This window comes from Marmota monax, unplaced genomic scaffold (genome assembly GCF_021218885.2).
Source record: "Marmota monax isolate L192 unplaced genomic scaffold, Marmota_monax_Labrador192_F-V1.1 WCK01_AAM20220418_F8-fsc00114, whole genome shotgun sequence".
In the NCBI taxonomy this organism is placed as follows: domain Eukaryota; kingdom Metazoa; phylum Chordata; class Mammalia; order Rodentia; family Sciuridae; genus Marmota; species Marmota monax.
This window is the reverse complement of record NW_026694943.1, coordinates 4,779,029-4,802,449: the sequence shown is the minus strand read 5'-3', so window position 1 is coordinate 4,802,449 and position 23,421 is coordinate 4,779,029. Positions and strand designations below refer to the sequence as shown.

The window sequence follows — 23,421 nt, the reverse complement described above, 5'->3', positions numbered from 1 at the left end:
ATCCCACCACCACATTTAGTCAATTATTTCTTCAAAACACTCTGCCTATCCTTCTCTCCATTCCTTGTTCTTATCATTCATATCTGAGAAATCAGTAATGCTCCGAGTTTGAATTAATTGTCCTCCTCCCCCTTTTCCTCAAACTCACCCTGATAGCACTGCTTAAAAAATTCTCCCTATAATTTTAGGGGAGTTATAAACCCGAAAAACACAAGTTTAAAAAATAATGTCAACACATTAGAATTAAGCCCAAATTCTTGAATTCCCTGCACCAGGCAATATTGTTCTCTTTGTATTTGCCTAAGCAAGATGTAACCAAATCCACCCTTAGGAAATTGCTCATACTACGTTCCCCTCATATTTCCTGCTTCCCGTCACCTATACATATCTCATCCCTCCTAGAAAACTAAGCTCTATACTCACGGATGATCCACATCATCCATGAGTATTCCGGCTCACACTAGTTCAAGTTTGAATTCTTATACAATTTAACATCGCCCCCTCATCCCTACACACCTAGTTGGACATGGACTTGGACCTCTGGCAACTATTCCACTTACTGTGCAGTATTTTCTGCCTCCACAGGGCTCCTTAGGCAGTGTTCCTCAAGGTTCTTCTACCCTTGGCCCTCTGCCATTCTCAGTTGATATTTACTCTCTGTGGGATCTCAGAAACATGTGTGGTCACATGCAACTGCCATCTCACACCCCCTCCTGGACTTTGGACCATATGCTAATTATCTCCTCTATGCTCTGCAGCTTCCCTTGAATGAACTAAAGAAACCTCAAGCTCAATGCATGCAAGACTGTTTCCCAGAGAGCCTACTCCTAGGATCCACTGATGCATTCAAGCCTGTGCTCCTGCCTGGAACACCTGTTCCCCACACCTGAATAACCCTTATTCATCCTCCTGTCTCAGCTCAAACAAGGTCCTCCATAGCTTTGCCAATGCATCAGCCTAGTTTATATAAGACCTGGAGTCATCCAGTTACAGCAGAAGTCTTTGCACTCCCCACTCCGAACACTTGGCAGGTCCCCACCCTCCAAGAAGAAAACTCAAAAAAGTTCTTTTGGTGCCCTGGAAGGCCCAACACATTGTGACGCTGCCTGTTATTCATTGCACCCCTGCCCTTGCTCCCCAGTTTCAGTTGCCACCTCGGCTGCTGCTGGACAGTCACACCATGTGCTCCCCGTCCCACGCCCTCCCCATGCCCAGCTCCTCCTGGTCTTGCTTCTTCCCTCGATGCAGCTTTGCTTCCTTTCCCAGCACCACTTTCCTGGTCAGTTTAGATTAGGCTCCTTCTTACTTTCTCTGCTCTGCACTGGTTGGTTTGTAGTCTTTACAACACCTAACACCACCCAACATCCAACCTGCCATGTGAGGTGTCCCCCAAAGTTTCTGTTAATGCAGGAATGTTGGGAGGTGAACTGATTAGATTATGAGAGCTGTAACCTACTCATGCCATCTTAACTGGAATGGACTGATGGGTGGTAACTGTAGCAGGTGGGCGTGCCTGGAGGAGGCCAGTCACCGGAAGCATGCCCTGAAACGGTGCATCTTTTTGCAGCCCATTGCCCTTCCTCTATCTCCTGACCCCGTACGTGGAGCCATGCACCTCCATCATGCCCTCCCACCAGGATGTACTGCCTCATCTTGGGGCCAGCTCAGCAGACTCAGAAAACCATAAACTAAACCTCTGAAACTGTGGGCTCAAAACACACTTTTCCTTCTCTACATCATTCTTGTCAGGTATCTTGGTCACAGCAACAGAAAAGTTAACTAACATACCTGCTCCAAATATGTTTATTTCATTGTGTATCTTCTTCCCAGAAGGGTAAGCTTGATTCCACCAGCACCTTGAAAACAGCCCAGCACAGAAACAGTTGTTGGATGAAAAAGTCCCTAAATAAATGAGAGCTGCAGTGAATCCACACTTTGCTGTCTTCTGCTTACTTATGTATCTTATCCTATGAGCCATTACCTCCACCATGGCGGGCACTGTGGCCACATTACTTGCCAGGGTCTGCCAGCTCCTCCTTACTGCCTGATACTAAGTTACTAATTTGCCATGTGAATGACTGCAAGTTACTAATTTGCCATGCGAATGAGTGAAGGGTCATGGTGAGTCTTCTCCCACTCCTCCCCACTCCACACCTTCCATGCCCCCACATCACACATCTGTCCTACACACTAGAGCAAGAACGAGGGGCTCTACCTTGAAAAGTGGACCCCTGTTCAAAATCCTTCCTGTGTCCTTATCATCTCTGCAAGACTTCTTAACCTTCTTTGGCTCAGGGAGTCCAGGAGAACCCTCTTATTTACAGACACACAGGTTTCACTTATAATCGTAGGGTGTTCACAGGCCTCCTGAAGACCATGAATGTCTTCCCAAGAAGATTTCAGCCGAAAATCCGCTGGTCCATGGGATACACACAGGTTCTTTAGCACCAGCCCATTATGACCTGGCAACTCTGTCTCTCCAGCCCTACCTGTCCTGCAGGGATTAATTTTATGAATTATGCTTCCCAAACCAAGCTACTACAGCTCTGACCTTCGCCCACACAGTTTCCTATTTTGGTCAAAAGGCAAAAAAGCTCTTGAGTAAAAAATCCCTCCTGCTCAGATATCAGCCACTGCCTCTCTCCAACAGAATGAACCTGTGCTGACCGAATATCAAATATATGCTTCATCATCATCTAATTGTAAATCTCCAGGAAGGAGACCCTACTATATTCATGGCTGTTTCCCAGGTTCCAACACCATATGATGAATAGCAAGAATTGGATAGGTGGTTGTGGGAATGAGTAAAATTCTATGTTCAATTATTTTGTGTCTTGCTTTCCAGCAGGGGGCTTCAAGCTTCCCAAGAATACAGATGCTGTATTATAAGTATTTATATCACCCCCAATTTGTATCCCCTGCATTTCTTTACACATGGAAAGTAACTGATAAATGCTTACTGAATAAGTCAATCAATAGACTTAAGAATAACCTGCAAGGGGCATAGCAGAGTGTGTTTCTCTAACAGAATGATGGATAGAGGGAATGAGAAAACAATTATTAATGCCCGTTTGTGGAGCAACAAGTCCATCTAAATATGGTTTCTCGGGCAGCTGTCTCTGCTCTAAATATCCACATGAATGGGCATAAGCTGGGGATGCTTCATGTCATGGGTTGATTTCTAATTTCTCTACAATTTTGTATCTTGACTTTATATGATCTCTATTTATTTTCCTGGAAGTAAATAAATATTGCTTAGAAGAATGGGCAGGAATGGACTCTATCTAAATTGGTGGAATCTGGAAAGGAAAATCCTGAACCTCCTTTAGAAAAATTTAAGTGAGTCCTGGACCAGGTCTAGGCAACTCCCTTAACCAGGTGGCAGTTGTGTGCCGGGGTAGGCAAGTTATAAATTATTTTCAGCTTGACAACGTGGACTCTTTCAACACTTTTAGAAATTATTCTAGCTCCTCTACACTGTGTTTCTGAAAACTTAATATGTATCTATCTCTTGCCTCAGATGATCCCTTTAATGAATTTAACTTATATTTTTATTGTGTCTTTTAGTTAATATAAAAAAAAAAGCCAGAGAAGGTTCTTCCCTAAAAAGTGTAGAAGTAAACTTCTTCCAAAAAAGACTAGTGATAAAGTAGTGAAGAATGCTCCCTGGAATTCTCTAGGGAGAAGGTGGCAGCTGGAGTTCCAGCTGCCACCCAATTTCTAGACCACGCCCCAGACTTCTAGGAAATGCCACCTGACTCTGAATCCAGAAGACTAGCAAAGGGTCACACTACCTGGATGGTAGTGGCAGGCACTATTTTAAGTGTTTTATGAATATTATTTTACATGGTCCTTCAAACCACACTAAGCAGTACTATTAAAACTCCAGTTGCTTCAGAAATGAGGCGACCCAGGCGCACACAGATTAGGTAACCCATCAGAGTCAGTCAAGAAACTCTGGAGCAGAGGGCCCTGGAATTTGACCCCAGAGCCCAAGCTCCCCACAAAACACAATCCCCAGGAGCTCCACCCAAAGTCATTGCAAGCCAAGGGCAAAGTGCATCTGGGAACAAAGTCATTGCCTCAGATTCATCCCTACACTCATAAATCCCTTTAGAAATCACTGCGGATGTTTCTTACAAGGCCAGCAATACTTTTTTGAGGGAGAATGGTAATTTAACTTGTAGGGCAAAGGTTGAAAACTCTGTTGAGTTCCATGAAAATGTAGTTAATGGAGCTAGTAAGTCCTACAGGAGAAGGGTTTGATGAAAGTTTGAATATTTTCTAAAAAATGTGACTGCAGGAAATCATCTATTTTCACTCAAAAACAAACAGAAAATTGTGTGTCATTAATGCTCATATGCAAAAGTTCTGAAATTCTTAACGCACAAAGAACATTAGCATTCATCACTCAAGAGGTAAGGCACTCCGTAAAATGTCAAGTGGTTTTCCCACTCACTTAAGAAAAATGTCTTCACCCCAAAATACAAGCAAGTGTTGATTTTCCACACTAATGGGAAACAAGAATAGCCTGGTATAAAGTTCTCTAAAAACCCCATTTAGTCAATATCTTTTTATCTTCTCTGAGCTACTAATGTGTAGCCAAATGACCCAATTTGAGCCTCATCACCTCTCCTTTCTCTATTCACTCACACCTGTTACATGTGCTAATGAACGATGGGGAGAACTAAGGGCCCAGAGATGCAAAGAAGCAAGGTATACAGGTGACACAGAAAGGGGTCAAGAGGCAGCAAGCAACAGTTGGATTCCACACCTTTTTAAAAAAAAAAAAGAGAGAGAGAGTCTGATTTCCAGTCTAACTTCTACAGTCACTATGACACTGTATTGGGAGAATGATAAACGTATTGACACCCAGAATTATTAACATTTATTCAACAGCATTGAGAGAACAGCTCCCCGTGCCCAACCAGAGGGTATAGCACAAGAAAGGACAGGAACAACAGGAGAGGGAACGCAGGGTAGCAGGCAATGGAGGGGCGCAGAGGGAAGACAGTCAGGCCAAGCTCTGTCCTGGGAAGCAGATGACTGGGGGAGGAAGGCCCCGGCCCTTGGGAAAATACACTGCAGGCAAGAGTCCTAGACCCACTGACACTTAAACACAGAATGTCAAGGACTCAAAACAACGCTCTTTAGACAATGGCCTCTGGCTTGCTTTTGAACGTTATCTATAAATCATTTCATTTATGATCCCAGCCAAGAGATAAGGCCAACATGTCATCACATAAAAATCCCACACAAACATGTCCAGAATTGCAAATGGAAATTTTTTTGCCCACAAAAATTATTTGGGAAGCTATATTGTCATCAGGGATCACATTGCTGCAAATGTAATAAACTTCAAGATAAAATAAGGAAGGCAGGATATTGTAGTGAAGAAGTTCTAGACGGACCCAGAACTCTTGAGTTCTAGACAAAACTCTGCCAATAACAGCTATGTGGCCTATGCAAATGATCTAAACTCTCTGGATCTCCATTTCTTTGCTTGTAAAATGAGAAATCACAACTGGGCTTCCCAAATTCTTTTTGGCACCACAATTTTGTGACCATGATTCTAGCCCATGCCTCTGACCCAACAATAACATCTGTAGCCAGCTAGAATTTCTTCAATGGGTCCCACGAGAGAAAAGCTTATTTCTCAGAACTCTTTCCTAAGAGTAACAAAATGCATAAAACACGAGCTGGGTTGAGGGGTAGCACCACAGTGGAGTCTTCTCGGAGCTGCCACAGCCAGTTAATGGTAACAAGTAGCCATCTCAGCATAGGTAGCTGTCAGTCATAGCCACTGGGTTTCTAACTGTTCATATGACTTCCCCTCAAAACTGTAACTTTGGTAATGCAAGGTAAGAGAAAACAGAAAGAAAAGGGAAAGAAAAAATGGAGAAACAGAGAAAGGGGGAGAAAAGTTGTATATTTGTCTTGTTCTCAGTTCCAAGAGCTCTATCATCCATGATTGAGATGGAAACTTGAAGAAAAAAGAGGTGAGACAGAAAAAGACAAAGTAAACTATAATTTGACTATCATAGCATTGCACACGTGACTGGGAAAAGTTCCAAAGCAAGTGAATGATCTCAAATAGGAGACGATTTGGATATGGTAAAAAATAAACACAGACTCTTTTGCACAGAACAAATTTATCAGTGGGGCAAAGTCGAACCTCTCAAAGTCTTCATAGACCAGAAGTTTTGAGTAGATACCAAGGGCTCTCTTAGACATGAAAGTCAAAACTAAATCTTTAATGTTAAATCTTCTTTGGTTTTCCCGCCTACTCTGCAGAAAGCAGGCTCAAAGAACAATTATTCTATTGCTACTGAAGCAAAAAAAAAAGATAAAATCTTTCTTATGTCTCAGAAGACATAGTCAAACACTATGTGGTACAGTGAGGACATTTGCTGAGGGTATCATTTGGAGACCCTGGGAATGTGCTAGAATATGCATGGAGATGCACACTATATGAACCCCAAGGCATAAGACTGGATTGATAGGTGTACTGCACTCTACTAGGGCAGCGAGTCTATCGCTTGGTTGCAGTCTTGGAGTTTAGACATCATATTATTATTTTTGACTTAGGATAATGTCTACGAAGTGCTTTCTGGAACACCTCAACCTCTCTCATGGCCTGATTCCCCAGCAACCCATTTTATGCCGTCCCTCACACTTCCATGCTTTGGCTCATGTCTTTTCCTTCCAATGGCATCCTTTTCCAGCCCTCGCGAGTCAGGAGAAATCCCCAACACATTCAGATCCAGCTTCATCTGTTGACTCTCTGTGCATTACCCACTTCCTCTTGGCCCCCTTCACACCACACTGCAAGTCACATGTACACAGGTTTCAAACCTGCTAGATGGTGGAAGCTTAGATGGGAGACAGCCAAGATATCTTTTTGAATTTATTTAAATTGAATTCCACTCCAGTGAATTTTATGGAGTGAGTTCCATGATACCCTTTTAAATAATTCAAAATATCTCAAGAGTCCTGACAAGTGCCCAATTGCCTGACTAAATTTCCCACAGGCAAGAAAGAAAAAAAAAATAACAGAACCCAGGGAAATTCAAGTTTGGATAAGTGACTCCCAGTTTACCAAGATTTTCTAAATCACTCTATAAGGAACTTTAAAACAAGCTACTGAACATGTAAGCAATTCTGTGCCATTTCCCTCCTTTCTTAAAAATACGAATGACAGCGTTTTCTCTCACTGGAGAGATTATGGCATTGAATAACATTTATGAAAAGAAATTAAAAAATCAGAAAGCCAGTGCCTGCCATTAATCTTTAAAACCTGTTTTGAGGTACATATTTAGTGGTCTTTCAATGTGCTTCTCTGAAAGGAATGAACCAATTCAGATTCTTGATACTTAAGGAAATAATGTTAAGTTTTTAATGGAATGATATTATGGTTATTTTTTAAATAGTCCTTCTTCTACAGAATTATATACAGAAATATACATGAATAAAACATAACTGTTGAAGCTGGGCGAGGAATAGATAAAGGGTCATTATTCTCTGCCATTTCTGTGAAGGTTTGAAAACTTTCACAATAAGAACTCTGACCAGGTCATTATTCTCTTTGAAACCCTCTATTGACTCTCCAACTCACTCAGAGTAAAAGCCAGAGTCCTGCTGATGGTGCACAGTGGCTCTCGTGGCTCTCACCTCCCTGTTCTTCTCCTTAGTCACCTCCAAACTACTCCACTCCAGCCATACTGGCCTCTGCCTTAAACATGTGAGGCATGCTCCTGCCTCAGGGCCTTTCCACTACTGTGCCCTCAGCTTCAATCACTTCTCATTAGGGACTTCTCAAGGCTCCATTCCCTCCGCTATTCAGATCTTCATTTAAATGTCGCCTTTGCAATAGCAAAGTTGCTGCAATAGAACCTGTAATGGAATGGTTGTTTGATCTGTTAGCAGATCTATTCCCAATGCCTAGAACAGTGCCTGGCATTCAGTTAATGTTCAATAAATATTTGTTAAATGCATGAATGGGCAAACTGAGCCGGCCACCCAGAGAAGCCAGCTGCAGATTTAACAACATCAATTGAAGTAAGATCATGTCAGACAGGCTACACTGGTCACTGTCAACCAGACTGCCCATGACTTCAATTACTCTTTATGAGGAACAAAAACAAGGATTCAATGTAATGCCCAAGGAGGTCAACATAGTTAATACAGCAAAGTTTTCTAGAGCTTGAGTGGCAAGTTAAAAGCCAGGTAAAGCCCCCTGCTACTCTCAGAAAACATCAGGGCTACAGCTGCTGGCGCAGACTGGCTCTTTCTTCACTTGCCTCTGAAAACATTCTAGGCAGCATCCTCTGATGGTCGTGTCTAGATAGTGGAATCAGAAGCAAACTGATTCACTAGGATAAGGGCACAGATTCCCAGGCTCCAGCTCATTTATACTGTTGTCCTGCAAGACTTGGCCTGTTCGGAGGAAATTTAATATTATATCTTTATTACTCTTACAAGTGGTATTTATAACTCTTTATATTTAGCTCAGAAATAATCTTCCTGATTCTCCTGCTATAGTTCTCCAAGGTATAAGCATGCTATGAAGCCAAACAAACCAGCCAAGCAACTTCCAATGCAGTACTGTCCCCAGGGCTCTGTTCAACCTGGCTCTCAACCAGTTGGGGTAAGTCACTTACCAGTCAGCCAATCACTTTGGCCGCCACCAGCCAATGCAACAAGTTCTCTAAGCACCTGAGAACCCTGGCAGACACACTTCCACCCTGGCACCAACTCTTGCTTGCAGTTATGTCCTGGGATGTGATAGTGGGAGTTCTCTAACATCTTTGGGTCAGCACTGAATAAAAGGAAATACTTCAGAGAACTTGGGAATTGTCACTCACATCCCTGTCTCCATGTTCTCATCAAAAAGATTTCAGAGAACACCCCCTCCCTGAAAATTACACAAGTACAGTTACTGACCTATACCCAGTGATTACTGGAGCATTTCTTTACTTTCCCTTTTCACACTGTGGCTTTCTTTACCAACCCCACGGTACACTGGAGATCCCCCATCCCTCCAAGGCCATTGGTAGCCATGCACCTCCTGGTGCAGCCAGCCACCTCCCAAGCCACCACAAGCAAGCTCAAGTTCTCCTGCTCTCAATACAGCCAAACCAAGGTGTAGCAAACTGAGCAGATGAAGAGAGGGAATGCAGACAGGTCTCTTTAAAGCTTTATCTACATTGGAGGTGCACTTCCTCCTTCTGAGTCTTTTATGCCTTAGACAGCATTTCAGATTTTTGCTTTTCTAAGTTGCTATTTTCTGAAATCCAACGATGCCTCCCCCAAAAAAGAGAATTCTCCCAAGGTTACCAAGAAAAGTGTTATATCTATAATACTCACTGCAATATTCACTACAAAATTCACTACAAAAGTGAATCCACAGTTCTGAAGACAAGATCTCCTTTTACCACATCCTACGCCTTCACCTTCTCCTCATGCATTATAATATTTATTTTATACTTCAATTATCTATCTTTATAATTGTCAAATTTTACAATTATCAAATTATCTGAGTGGCAGTCATGTCTATGTTTAATCTAAATGTATGTTCTCAATCATAACTAACAATAATAGCAAAAATACGTGTACAAATTTGACATGGGTGTGCCTCCTTTGCTGACAGAAAGGCAGAAGTGGAAACCTGTGTAGTCACACAAAAGAATCTCTAGGCTTCAAAAACTAAACCATAAATAGTGAGGCAAGATGATTATGGCTGCCAGATTTATCCAACCAAAATGCAGAATGCCCAGTTCAATTCAAATTTTAGATACACAGCAAAAACAACTTTGAGTATAATATGATGGGAGAAGTAACTAAAAACTGACTTGCTACTTATCTAAAATTTCATCTTACCTGGGCATCCTATTTTTTATCTGGCAGCCCTGCATAGCCTTTTAAGAAAGGCAATGGAGATGTGTGACTCCAGCAGTCACCAGAGATTTGATCTGAGAACAATAGGAAAAGTTAATGATCACACACTTAATTATGCTTTTCTCGTCAGGGGACATAATAGGCAATGCTCAGGGAGCACTGACTCTGGGCCAATGGGATGTCATGTTAAATTAATGTTCACCTGTTTACTAAAATGACCTGGGAGTAAAAAGACTAATGTATCTCATGATTCACGCAGCTTAAGTCACCGAGGAGAAGTCCCCTCACCAGTAAGTGCCACAAGACACATGACTTCATCTTTCTCACTTTTGAGCCCAGTATAAATTGCTAGTCTAATCTCTGGGAGGATTAACAAGATCATCCTCCAAGATGGACTGATGGAAGACGGGTGCCATCAACCTGAACTTCCTGTATGCGGCATCCTCTGACTCTAAGGATGACCTAGACTGTGGGATCTGCACAATGGCCCCTCCAAATATCACCAGGGTGGCTTCATTCTCATGCCTCAGTGGGAGTCATTTTGCTGAAAGGATAGTGATACTACTTTCAAACCCGAACAAAATACATTTTGGCCTACATTTTTTTCATAAAAAAGAAAATCAATATGAAAGCCAACCTTAAGGATTCCATATAAATTCTACCTCAAAAACTTTTTCTTTTACACAAAGTAGTCTTAAAATATTAAAAGGAACATATTTAATTTCTACATACCATTTTGAATTGTAAGATTATTTTCTCCTTTTCAAACATTTCAGTTGAAAAAGTAACTAACAGTTCTTTAACTGGTAAAAAAAAATCAAAATGAAAAAATATTGGATTTTTGCTTAATTGTAAGTCCTATCTTGATAGATTTCTAAAGAATAAGCTGTGTCAAAGTACTTTGCTTTTGCTTTAGTGTAGTTAGAACCCATCAGCCACAATAAATGTGCTAAACATTAATTATATTTCCAACATATGGTTCCATCAATTGCCATTCATATTAAACTTACATTTAATTTCCTGGAACAATATTAAACCACAAATGGAAAAATTTAATAGTAAACAGTATATAACCAACATTGGGTTTAGAAATTAGTCTCAGAGGACACACATGTTGTTCAACATAGGGACCATTGTAGCAAAGTTTTTAATGTGCATCCTGGCTTTTTAAAAAAATATTTTGACAGTACGAAGGTAAATATCCATGATGAATTAATGCAAGTTTCATCTTCACATTTGTAATAGTGGAATAAAAATAGCCTCCAACTGCTTTAGAAATCTGAAAGGAGTCAGCGTAAGCCTCCAGGGAAATTTGGCAAGGTAATTCCTAACCTTTAAGCTCCAGATGGAAGGGGGAAATAAAAAAACAAGAAAGGAAACCTACAATCAGAAAGCAAACAAGTTATAGTTATTAGGATGGAAAGGAAACGATCTAAATGGAAGTATAGAAAGTAAGTCTCCACTAGAAAGCCAAAATCAAACTGCCAAATAGAGGTTATGCTTTTTCACGGAGACCATATGCCAATCAAACGGATGGCCAGCCCAGGAGGGTACAGTGGGCACTCTCCCTTTAGCCATCATTATAATGTCATAGCTACCAGAACCAGGCTTCCCCTCATTCCACTTTGTTGAGCGTCCACCACAAACACCAGAACAACGACATGAGTGTGTGTGTTCTCTGTGCCCTGCGTGATGGGAGCAGGCTCACCCTCATCTGCTAGGGGTGAGGTAATGGGCAAGAGCCAGGTATAGACGTAGACCTGCTTTGACTCTCCAGAGTGAAGCTCTGGGGGAGTCCCTTCACCTCTCTGGACTCTGATTTCTTTACCTGGAAAATAAAGAGATGGGACGAGATCACATCTAAGGTCCCTCCTTGACCTAAACTACCGGGACCTTATGGTTTTATCTAAAAAAAAAAAAAAGGTTGAAATAGATCATATCTAATGTACCTTCTAGATGAAAATACTGTGATTTTCTGATTTTTATCTGTATGAAGAGAGGATTGGACCAAACTTACACTATAATTCTGTCCACATTTGAAATTCTTGGATGTTTTTCACATGCAAAGAAAAGAATAAGGTTGCTATCAGCAAGTCTTTTTAGGATTGTATTTAATGGCTCCTTCTGATATCAGAAGGGAAAACATACCCCTACTTAATGGAAAATTGTTTAAACATGCATTTAGAAAGCATCATAAAAATAGCAGTTTCCCATAAAACTAAAAGCAGCAGCCTCAGGACATAGTCTAAGATTAAAGCATTGTCACAACTAAAAATAAAGACATTAAAGAAATTAACAGACCAAGGGCCCAGCAAGTTGATCACATCAGAAGACACCCCGTCACCGTTTCCACATAGTCTACAGTCAGTTTAAAGCTTCAGCTCTCTTTTCTAGATTGAGACTCACTGGTCCTGCATTAGCTGGCTGTGTGACCTTGGACATATCATTTCCACTCTCTAAGTATTAATTTCTTCATCCATAAATGAGGGCAATAATAGCACCAGCCTCTTAAGTTTAGCATAAGGATTAAACAAGAGGATCCCTATAAGATTTTCAGGAAGATGTCTGGCACAGTGTGTTCCAAAAACCAAAAGCACCAGCCATTGGCATGGTTAAAGTTATCTCTCTGAACCTTAACATTTTACCCTTCTTTTGTTGAATCAACAGCATGGTTCCATAAACCATCAAGTATTTATTTGGTCAAAGGAACTGAGCTACAATTGCAGGAAGCATCAGGACAAGCAAGCTTCAGCTCCTCTTCACAGCCTCACCTGCCCCTCATTCTTAAAACCTCTGCTGAAAGTGTCACTTGTTTCATCAGACCATCTGTGACCTCCACGTGGAGGGATGGGACCTCCCACCTGGCTTGGCGCCTCTCCTCCAGGCTCCCCGTGGCTGCCCTCTAACACAGCTCTTATTCCACTGTTCTCACCTGGTCTACACACTCAGCATCTCCCTCACTCTGATGAATTCCTTGACCCCAGACTAGGTTTCCATCTCTGAACCAATACCACATCCAATGAAGCCTCCCATCCAGGACATTCACCTGTAACCCTGATTCAATCTATTCAACAGATAGAGGAGACAAATCTATTTACAACCAAAGTGAACAGAATTCCATGTGGCTACAATAAAGATAACAAAAAAGTAATTTATGTGCACAATACACATTGAAAGAATCTCAGGTGGGAAACTCACCTGGCTGAGAAGGCATTTGAGCTGAGTCTTGACTTCCAGGTAGAATCAGCCTCACAGAGATGGGAGAAAAATGGAAGAAAGGTACACAGTACAGATAAGGGTGACTATAAGGATCACAAGTGCCATTCAAATATGGCTTTGAACAAGAGCTTCTTGGAGGGACAGTAGGAGATTTATTGGAATCAAGTCACAAGGGTTTGAAGGCCACACCATGAAATACAGGTGTTCTGTGACCAGTGAGAAAATACTGAGGGCACGTAAGCAGAGGAAGGAGCAGATCAGGTCTACAGATCTTTGACTGGTATGCTCTGGTAGCAACCTCAAAGCTTAACTGGAGTTTGAAAAAGAGTTAAAAAAAAAAAAAGACAGTGATGACCTTAGGACAAGTAGTCAAAGAGGACTGAACTTGTGTAGAGAAAGGAAAGAATGACGTGGGAGACATTCAAAAGAAACATTTTGCCTGTGTTTGTTAGGTGGCCTAACTTTTAGGTCAACCACAGCTATTCTATTTAAAAATCAAAGCAATGGAATGCTTCTAACCTGATCACTCTGCTAGCCATTTCCTATGTCAAACACAGACTTCTTAAAAGAAAGTTGGACTCATTACAGAAAAGCAAGTTTGGTCCCATCAGTCACAACTGCAAAGCATCAAAATCAAAAGACCAAAGCACCAAAAGCCCCAGGCTGGTATGTTGCTAGTCCCTCATGGTCAAGGTTTCCTAGAACCTATGGTTCAAGAAGTGAAGGCGCTAGAGAAAACCTGTGTTCACTTCTAACCCGAGGAGGTGCATTTATACATATTCCTAGGATTTCAAAAACTTGCTCTCAGCTGCTTATTCCAGACAGTCAGATAAGAAAAAGACCAGACTTGAGCATTGGGCAAAGTGAGGGGGATCTTTAGGAGACCATGCCCTGGGCTCACATGCCAAGATGGAGGGCCTGAATTCCCCTATCCTTCATCAATAAATTAATTTTTTAAAACACAAAATTGGAAGGGGGAAGCATTAAAAATAGCACACATTCTAACTCCATTAAGAATTCTGAAGATACACTGTGACAGAGGGAGTACACCAAGAAAGCTGTACAGGCATCCTCCTCCACATCAAAGACAAGCTGAGGATTCCAACTCATAGAACTTTCCAAATGTGCAACTAAAGCTTTGTGCAGTCAACCAATGGTACTGATATTTAGTATTTTATGGTTATAAATATAGATATATAGAGGTTATATCCATCACCAACAGCTTGACATTGTGGCAACTGAAAAACCTAAAGGAAAGAGAACTCTTCTTCAGGAATCACAGAAGAACTTCAATCACCTCCCAAGTATCTAAACACTTAACAAAAATCCAATTATGCAAAGTAATGGGCATGGGGTATGTTTGCATCCGTGTTTTAAGTGGTTTCTTAATTTCAATTTCATATCCTGTGTGGAAAATTGTGCATCTTCATATTCTTATTCATACTGTCTTCTGTGTATCCACATCAAACAGAAACGGTCTAATCAAGTCTTATTTTGGAAAAATGAGGAGTAGAAAGGAATGCTTCTGTCACCTTGGTCCTCAATACTCCCTCTACTCCCTACTTCAAATATCCAAGTGACCCAATAGAAGGGAGACTTGGAAGTTGGGCACACTTGGATTTGAACATTTCTCCTTAAAGTTGGAACACAGCAAAGCCCTGTCACACCAGGGCCCTCCTGCCTCTCTCTCTCCATATTAAACCGTGCTGGAAATATCCCCACCCATCCAACATGGTGGGAAGATGGAACGCAGGAGCAGATGCCTACTGGGAAACTGCAAGTCAGTGGAGTACCCAGGAGAAAAGCCTGAGGAATCGTTTTGTTTTGTTTGTTCATTTCTTATTCTAGCTTCAACCTCAGAGCAATTATCAGAACTGCTGTGAAATGGCCCAGACCTTAGTGGGTTTTGAATCATCTGGATGATTCTGCAATCGTCCTGATTCTAACTGCAGCCAGGGTTGGAAAGGCACCTTTGAAGATGCACATACATATTCCTTTGTTCCAGATCTCAGAGGAGTGGGCTTCTGCACTTGAAAGCTTCTCCCTAAAGGGCTCAGATCGGCTTCTACTCTGCTTCTCTGAGGGACTGCTGCATTCCATCATACTCAATACCTCTCCCCGCTTTTTATCTGCTGATTGGTTTTTATTCACTTGGAATTTATTACAGTTGCTTTGTTCTTTTTTTTTTCTTCATTTTTTCCTGGTACTGAGATTGAACCCAGGAGTACTCATCACCAAGCTTCACCCCCAGCCCTTTTTATTTTTTTTTCTTTTCATACAGGATCTTGCTCAGTTGCTGATGCTGAACTTGAACTCACAATCCTCCTGCCTCCAGCTCTCAAAATGCTGGGATTACAGGTGCGCACCACCACACCCAGCTTGTTTTGTTCTCTTCTAGCATAGTACCTGGCATACATTAAGCACTTCAAGAAATAGTAGCTTCCTGCTTCCTTCTGGTTGGAAAAGTTTAACTTCTAATCACAATAGGGCATTAAAGTTGGTTCCTTAAAGGCAAATCAAACCAACTGAGGGCAATCACAAACATTGCAGACTCTAGAGAGGTCCCTCTTCATCATTAATGGGTAGTTCCCATTCCCCCTTCTAAAAGAGAAATGAAAATAGTGACTTCTATGTGCTGGGTATGTTTAAGCCTTAGATGTCTATGAACTCACTTAATTCTCACACCATCCAAAAGAGGCAGGTCCTATTCTGATCAGCAATTGACAAATGATAAAATGAAACACACAGTTAAATAACTTGCAAGATTAGACAAGAGTCAAGCCAGGACAGAAATATAAGTGGCCTACCTCCCAAACATGTGCTTTTAATCACTCCCATATGTAGAGTCAGTTCTCACTATTCACTGTAGTTATATACTATAAAGTCACTGTGAATATGGAGTCATTACTCTGAGGGGAAAACATGGTGGGTACCTGGGAGCCTCTGGTTACAGTGTTTTTGTCAATACATAACTTTGTCTTATAGGTGTTTCTATTAAAAAACACTTTATTTAGTATAAACTATTGATTCATCAATATTGAACTCAGCTGACCACGCTATCACTCATACCAAAACACTGCTTGTCTTTGTGAGACACATCAGAGCCTCTCTGCACTTAGAAACACTAGGCAGTCTTTCAGCACTGTGCTTTGGGTCATTTAACCAGCAAAATCACCAACAAAAAGTATAAAAATGCAAAAACAATGCATTAAATAGGACTCTAAAAGGGCACATTTACACTATGAAAGTTGAAACAAAAAGAGCACCTTGTCCTACCTTAGCTAAGAACATGCACATTGGGGCCACCAAGTCTTTGCCACTCTGCATGTGTCTGCGAAGGGCCAAGAAAGTACCTTGCCTATTGATTTTGGGGTTACAAAAAAATTGTAGCAAGGAGGTGAATTTTCAAATACCAAATCTGTGGCCGATGAGGGTTGATTGTATTTGGAATGCTTATGAAGTCCTTCTTTCTACTTTCATTTCTGAGGGAGGAGATTCACAGACTCTCCACATCCTTCCAATGGCATCTGAAAGTCCCTTCCTGAATGGCCTTTCTCCCAGCCAAGAGACTGGAGAGAATCAGTGCAATTGGTGCTTCCTGCCCACAACCACTGTTCACTCAGCTGCTTCTCAGACATTCATGTGCCACATTCTTTGCAAAGGGCTCAGAGAAACAAGTGATGAATGAGATATGGTATCCACCTGGGTCAGTGCTCAGGGATCCCTCCTACTAGAAATCAAAGAAGCTTCCAAAAGTCCTGTGATTCTTGTTTCCTGTAACTAAAGAAAATAATTTTGCAATGTCACTAACTTGTATCTCATACTCAAATTGGAATATGCATCCTTTCACTCTGGAATGCTTGAAATAATCCAGTAGAAATAAATACAACCATCTTCCCCCAAAAAAAGCCAAAACCAAATAACTCATTTCTAACTGTCACATCATGAAAGTTTAACCCCCCAAATCACTGTCTAAAATTCTTCATGACATAAGTAAAATGACTCATGGAATGTAATTAAATTATTTTCTAATGAGCTTTTACGTCGATTGAGTAGGAGAAGAAGGTTTTGGCATAAATGTCTTGTGCATATTCATATGTTTCTAGAACTCCTGGTCTAAAATTCCGATCCCCAGGATAATAATAACCAGGCTTCACTTTACTTTTTTTTTAATCTCCATGCCATATACAAACCCAATAGACTTGGGTGTTAGGATTTCATCTACCCACGCCGTAAGATTTCCCAGCTGTTATATTCAACATTGTTTGATGAATTACTGGGAACACGAAAATGCACTTTATGTAATCCATGCCCTCAATGAGCTACTCAATTTGGAACAAGGTAGCCAAATGAATGAATGAACTGTCCAAGCAATTCCACTAAGTGAAAATTTCTTGACTTTGTTTCAGGTTTGTATACTTAGAGATAAGAAAAACTCATTTTTGAAATTTTAATCTAGTTAATGCCACTCTGAGTTATTAAAGAATATTCTAATACTACTGGTTTTCCCATGGTAGGTAGGAACTCTGCTTAATCCTGTTCCAAATTTCATTAAAATAACAGATGAAATAGGTCCATAAATAAACAAACCAGAAAAGGTGGAAGAAAAAATCTGAGGCTACACAGAAAGAACAACTAAAATAGAAGAGAAAAAAAAAAGAAAACTTGATGGGGAGAGAGACCCAAAAAGAGTTCAAAGGGAACTTAAAGCTTCCATTTATGAGAAAATGAAGCAGAGGAAATAAGAAAGTGTGAGAAAGTAAAAAAGATCGCAGAGTAAAGAGGAATTTTGCCAACAATTCCTTTCTATTCCTTTTTTATTTAACCAAATAACTCTTTCTAGCATCATGTAGTTGCAGGAAACTAGAAAATTGTCTTTTGCTTTTAGAGATTTAGAAGAAATCCAAAACCTGTCAATGATCAAGAGACCAGGGAAACTGCCCAGGAAGTAGTAAGTACCAGCATGAACACACCAGCCACTGGGGCCCCTAACCATGCCAATGCTTGGACGGTGGTAATTCACCATGGAGCTGGAGAATGCAGGTCAGAATGGAACCAACGGAGAGGACCAGCCAGTCTGTCAGCTTCCAAGCTGGAGGTAAGAACTGCAGAGGCCCTTTGGACTCTTAGGATGGACGACATTTAGGGAATTCTCAAAAAGAGAATTTAGATTTTCAAGGGCTCATTTGAACATACAGAGTCTTGAGCACTATTTAACCAACTTTATTAATTTTAAGTGAACTCCCAAGGTTTACCCAGGTATAATTCACAGAAACTCTGGAACATATAAAATTACAGGACAAAGAGGTCCACTGCCTTATTAAAGACAGCACATTTGATCAAAGTAGAAAATGTTATGAGAACAAACTAGTGATGTGATTTGGTCCTCTATAATGTTCAGGGCTGGGGGGAAACCCAGGCTTGTTTGCGTTTGGGGGATTTTTGATCATTTGTTTTAATTTTCTGTGTAGCAATTATAGGTCCTTGATAGATTTATGATATTATTATTAATAACATCATTGACATTTTCAGACTATTAAATTATAGCCTCACAAAATTGAGTCGAGTATAATAAATGGATTTTTTTTTTCATATATGGTAAACCTCTCCAGGCTATATTACAAGCAACCAGAACTACCATTGACCCTAACTGACCCCAAAACTCCACTGTCATCACCACCACCACCATCATCATTAACACAGTCACCACCCTGCCATACCACCTAGGAGTGACAGCTGCATCCTCTTTTATTTAACCAAGTTACTTAAAGTTATGATTTTATTAAATGGCATGAAATTCTGACATATGGGACTGACATAGTTTGCTCTATCCTTCCTATCTTAATAAGGTCTAAAAAATACACATCATTTAAAATACTGTTGGTGAAGGCCAAACTTTCCTCATCATTCCTAATAATATTCTCCGAGGTACAGAATTCAGCAATTACGCTTTTCTCCCTCATGAGACCAAGACGATCATAAAGGAGCTTCCCTTAAATTCCAGTCCACCTAAGTCCTCCAATTCCAGGAGACAGGGTAAAGACCTTTTAGGATGGTGGACAGAACAGCTCAGACACACTTATTTTTTTTTTCAAATGACATTATTCACCAATTGACTGAAAGCATTTAAAATATAAAACTACTCAATGACTTTGACGAAGTGCCTTCTGTGAAATCCTGTGCCTTTCACTTTGGTTGGTTCCCATTCAAGTGGCTATATTTTTTATTTATATAGCGTCTTTCCCTGGAGCATGCATTTTGATCCCAAACAAGTGCCCAGGTTTTCCTTTCTTAGGTAAGCAAACTGAGACTTATCATTAAACCAAAGAACATACTTGCTCCTCTTTAAAGTCTCCTGGAAAAGGAAGGAGCACACTCAGAGTGCTGCTTTTTCAACTAAGATCATCTAAATTTACATTAAAAATAATACTGAAGGCCCAGGGAGGAGTGAGACGTCTTAATTTTATGTACACTCTGGAGTTGAGAAAAATACAATTAAAATTCATTTATTTCCTTATGTGAAAATTTTTTTCACATAATCAGTCTGAATCAGATTTTTAGAATCGGATACGTTCTAAAAATGCATCTATAAAATAAATGTTCCTTAGAATAACCCTGGTTGCAAACAAATGTTGCAGATGGAATAAAGATTTTTACCTAAATTTGGCACCCAGAGGAAAATATTTCACAATATCATCACTCTATATTCATAGCAAAACTTCTGACCACTTAAATCTGTTCTTCTCTTCTGCTTTTTTTAGAGTAAGAAAGCACCAGCACAAATATTAGCATTGGGATAAAGTAATAAAAATATCTAATATTTGTATAGTTATATACTACTTTTATATATTCAGTCTCCCCTGATAAAGATTACTATTTTCTCATCGTTAATGGGAAATCGGACTTGTCTTTTACAGTTTTTCCTGCTTTCTATTGTGCCTGCCATTGGTGATTTCTTGCCCCCTGTCTTTTATATCCTTAAATGTATAAGAAACCAAAAATCTTCAACCTGAATTTTCTCAAATTATAAATGTCATAGCCTAAATATATCCACAAAAGTAAATAACAAACAATTATAGCCAGGGATCCAAATTAACAGAGTGTGAGAAAGAAGATTAGAATAAGTGGCAATTATCCTTCACGAGCTTTCTACCAAACAGGCACAAGCCACATGGAGTAGGTGAAAATGAAATGGAGATTGGAGATGTGATTCCGTTTTCATCCGAACATCCACTCATTCCCGAGGCAGTATGTGTCAGGTAATCAGTAGCAATTTAAATGAATGAAAAAAGTAAGAACAGAAAGAAAAGGAGCTGAAATAGCATCTAAGCACAAGGGAAGAATTACTGAAAACTTGAACATTAGCCACTCAAAAGAAGTAAGCAATGTTCAGCCTTTAGAAATACTGAGTAATAAAACTGAAATAAGCATGCAGCATTAAATGTCTACTTTGAATTTTTAAAAAAAAACAGTGTCAATTTTTTCATTTTTAGTTGCATTTGAAATCCCTAAGCCATTGGCACCTTAAAGAAGAACTCAAGATCAGAGGCCTTCGTCATGAAATTTTAGGTAAGACACATCTTGCAAAATCACAGCTTGTCTGTGAACAAACTAATTATCTCTTAATAACTATTTGTTGGGAAGTGCAATAATCCTTCTCATATTATTATGTGACCTGTGCAATTTTACCTGTTACTTTTCTTCATACATAAATGTGGTTGTTTATGGTGGCCAAGAAAGAAAGTAATCATAGCATCTTAATGCTGAATAATGTGAACTTCACACAAGCTCACTGAACATCCCAGGGGGACATTCATGTGGATAGTGCAAACTGTACCCCATGGTGCTGTTCACCATTCTACAAATGGAAAGTTAAGAATCAGAAATAGCAAACCTTAGTCTAACTGACCTAAATATACCAGCCTAATGTATAAGTGAAAAATAAAATGAAGACAATCAAATAAGTGTTTTGGTTTGTGTAGATAAAACCGCAGCCACTGCCTCAATTTTCTGTTTTTACTGAACATAACCCTTGAAGCCTGTATCTTCCAAATTTCTTTGACTGCAACCCACAGTAACAAATATATTTTACATCACAATTGGCACACGTAGCACATAAAATTACCACAAATTTACATGGAACAAAACTTACCCTCGCGAAATATCATGTACTCTAATATTTTTCTGACTTATTCCTTTAATAATGAATTGACTTAATAAACTAATTTTTTGATCTACTGTGTCATGACAAGTAGTTGAAAACACTGCTTTCCAAAACTTTTAAGAACTACTTAAGAAAATTAAAGGTTTTTAAAAGAGCCTAATCATTTTTTTTTCTTTCTATCCAAAGTTATCCAAACAGGAAAACTGATAAGAAAAGAAAATATATTAAATAGCATCTGTGCATTTGAAGTAACTAGCACAGACAACTCCTTCCCTCCATGGGTAATAAGAGGCAAACCACACAGAAAAAAAAAAAAAAAATTCCAAAACTGAGTTTCCCAAGGGAATTGAATTTCTGTGAGTATTTTACTTTAAAAAGATTTTTTGTCATTTTTTTATTATTCTAAAAGTATTTGGATATTGTTTAACGAAAAAAGTTTAAGATGGGGCATATTATAGTGACATTATTTGCCACTTGGATGATGAGCAGTTTTGAATAAAATGTGGTCCCCTCTTTATTTGACCATGCTCACTTTGTAATTATTAGCAAGGCAGCAATAATCCACCAAGGAGCAGTCTCATTAGTGCCCATTGAAATTCAGTGGCATTCATTTGCAATAAAAGAACTGAAAATTAAATGGAAAAGAAAACAGTTTCAGGAGTCCACCATAAGGTTATGGAATTCATATGCTACCAATACCTTCCTTCACATCATGAAGTTTAAAATGCTGTGGGAATTAGAATTAATCGCTATATTTTGTTCTTCCAGTTGAAAAAAGTGGGCAGAAGAAATGGTTTTTTCTCTCCCCCCCCCTCCTCTCTCTCTCCAGTTTAACCCTGGATTAAAACAGGTAAATTAATTTCAGTTCAGCAACTCCAAGTTTTGTTCGTTGTTCATCTTTTAAGAAATAATTCAGCCTAGACCTGCTTGGTTGTGGAATGAGCCAGATTTCTCTAACGGAGATAAAGATGTATCCTTGGATACCCCAAGAGTCTGCTCTCCAGTATCCTCGGGTGCCAACCTGCTCCTTAGTCCAGTTTCTTCTGCTATAAATACCTCTGGGAAAGGAACACTGAGCAGAAAATGGTCCAGAGCTTGCACTGCAGGAGGACTGGGCCAGCACAGCAGAAGGCTCCAGACACCAGTGTACAGTGGCAAAGTGCCTAATGTGGGCACCCTGAAGTCTCCCAAACGGACCCAGCTCTCTCTGTCCTCCCATACCTGTATTTACCAGAAAGGCCCACCCAAGCTCTCTATGGGCCCTCTGTAGAGGAAGGGGAACTGCTCAAGGGAAAATGAAAGGTAATGGGGAGGCAGGAGAAGCAATCTCTATTAGGAGATAATAAAGCCACAAAACAATCACCACTCAGGTCACAAGGAGTTTCCCCTGTGTTGTGCACTGCCAGGGTTTCTTGCACAAGACGAAAAAGGCGACGACCCCCGCTGACCCCGCACCAGCCCAGGGGCATTCTATGCCTGGCAGAACAGATGTGTCATTTAGCAGGCAGGAGATTATTTTGAATCACTGGTGTTTCAATATGGCATGGTTTAAGTTTACAGGACACCTATAAATTTCCGGCTGTCAAAAGTCACATGCCAGCAATCTGCTCCAACACGGAATCAGCCAGAAACTCAGTCAGAAATCAGAAAATTGTTGAGACTCATTCAACTCTTGTATGAATCTTCTGAGCAGCGCGATTCCATCCAAAACCCTTCGAAACTAGGATGCAGAGGAAGGGTGAAGTGGATGATAAGAATCGCTTCCCCAAAATCACCATCATACCTTGCATATTCCAAATTCATGATTCTAGATAAAAGAAAATTTTACTGGCATATTAAAGTAAAATAATAATAATAATAATAATAATAATAATAAATTTTTTAAAAACTTTCCTGAGTTCCACTCACCCCAAATACCTCCAACTTTAAATAGTAAAGCAGGACCTTTACTAGTGACTCAAAGTGCCTTGAGTTTATTTGCTTTGGGGTATTTAGCCCCCACAAATAACTGCTGCTTTGTATAATTTTCCAAAACATGTTTAGTTAGGCACACGGGCTTTGGGATCCGCCTCTCACGGAGACCATAGGAGGGTGGAGAACAACTGTTTTTTAAGTACCAAAGTACAGACCCCGGGTTCCGC

At 40.1% G+C, this 23,421-nt stretch overlaps 1 protein-coding gene across 5 annotated transcripts in view; it reads right to left on the bottom strand.

Annotated features, from left to right (window-relative positions):
* Esr1 (estrogen receptor 1) overlaps window positions 1-23,421 on the bottom strand; it is a 388,588-nt gene that overhangs the window by 241,291 nt on the left and 123,876 nt on the right. Inside the window, exon 1 of one of the 5 annotated variants that reach the window (XM_058573622.1) lies at window positions 424-489. The exons of the other annotated variants lie outside the window; for them this stretch is intronic. Within the exon in view, the coding sequence (XP_058429605.1) occupies window positions 424-443 (20 nt within the window). The 5' untranslated portion in view covers window positions 444-489. Of the gene's footprint in view, window positions 1-423; window positions 490-23,421 lie in introns of those variants that run through there. 5 annotated transcript variants of the gene reach the window in all.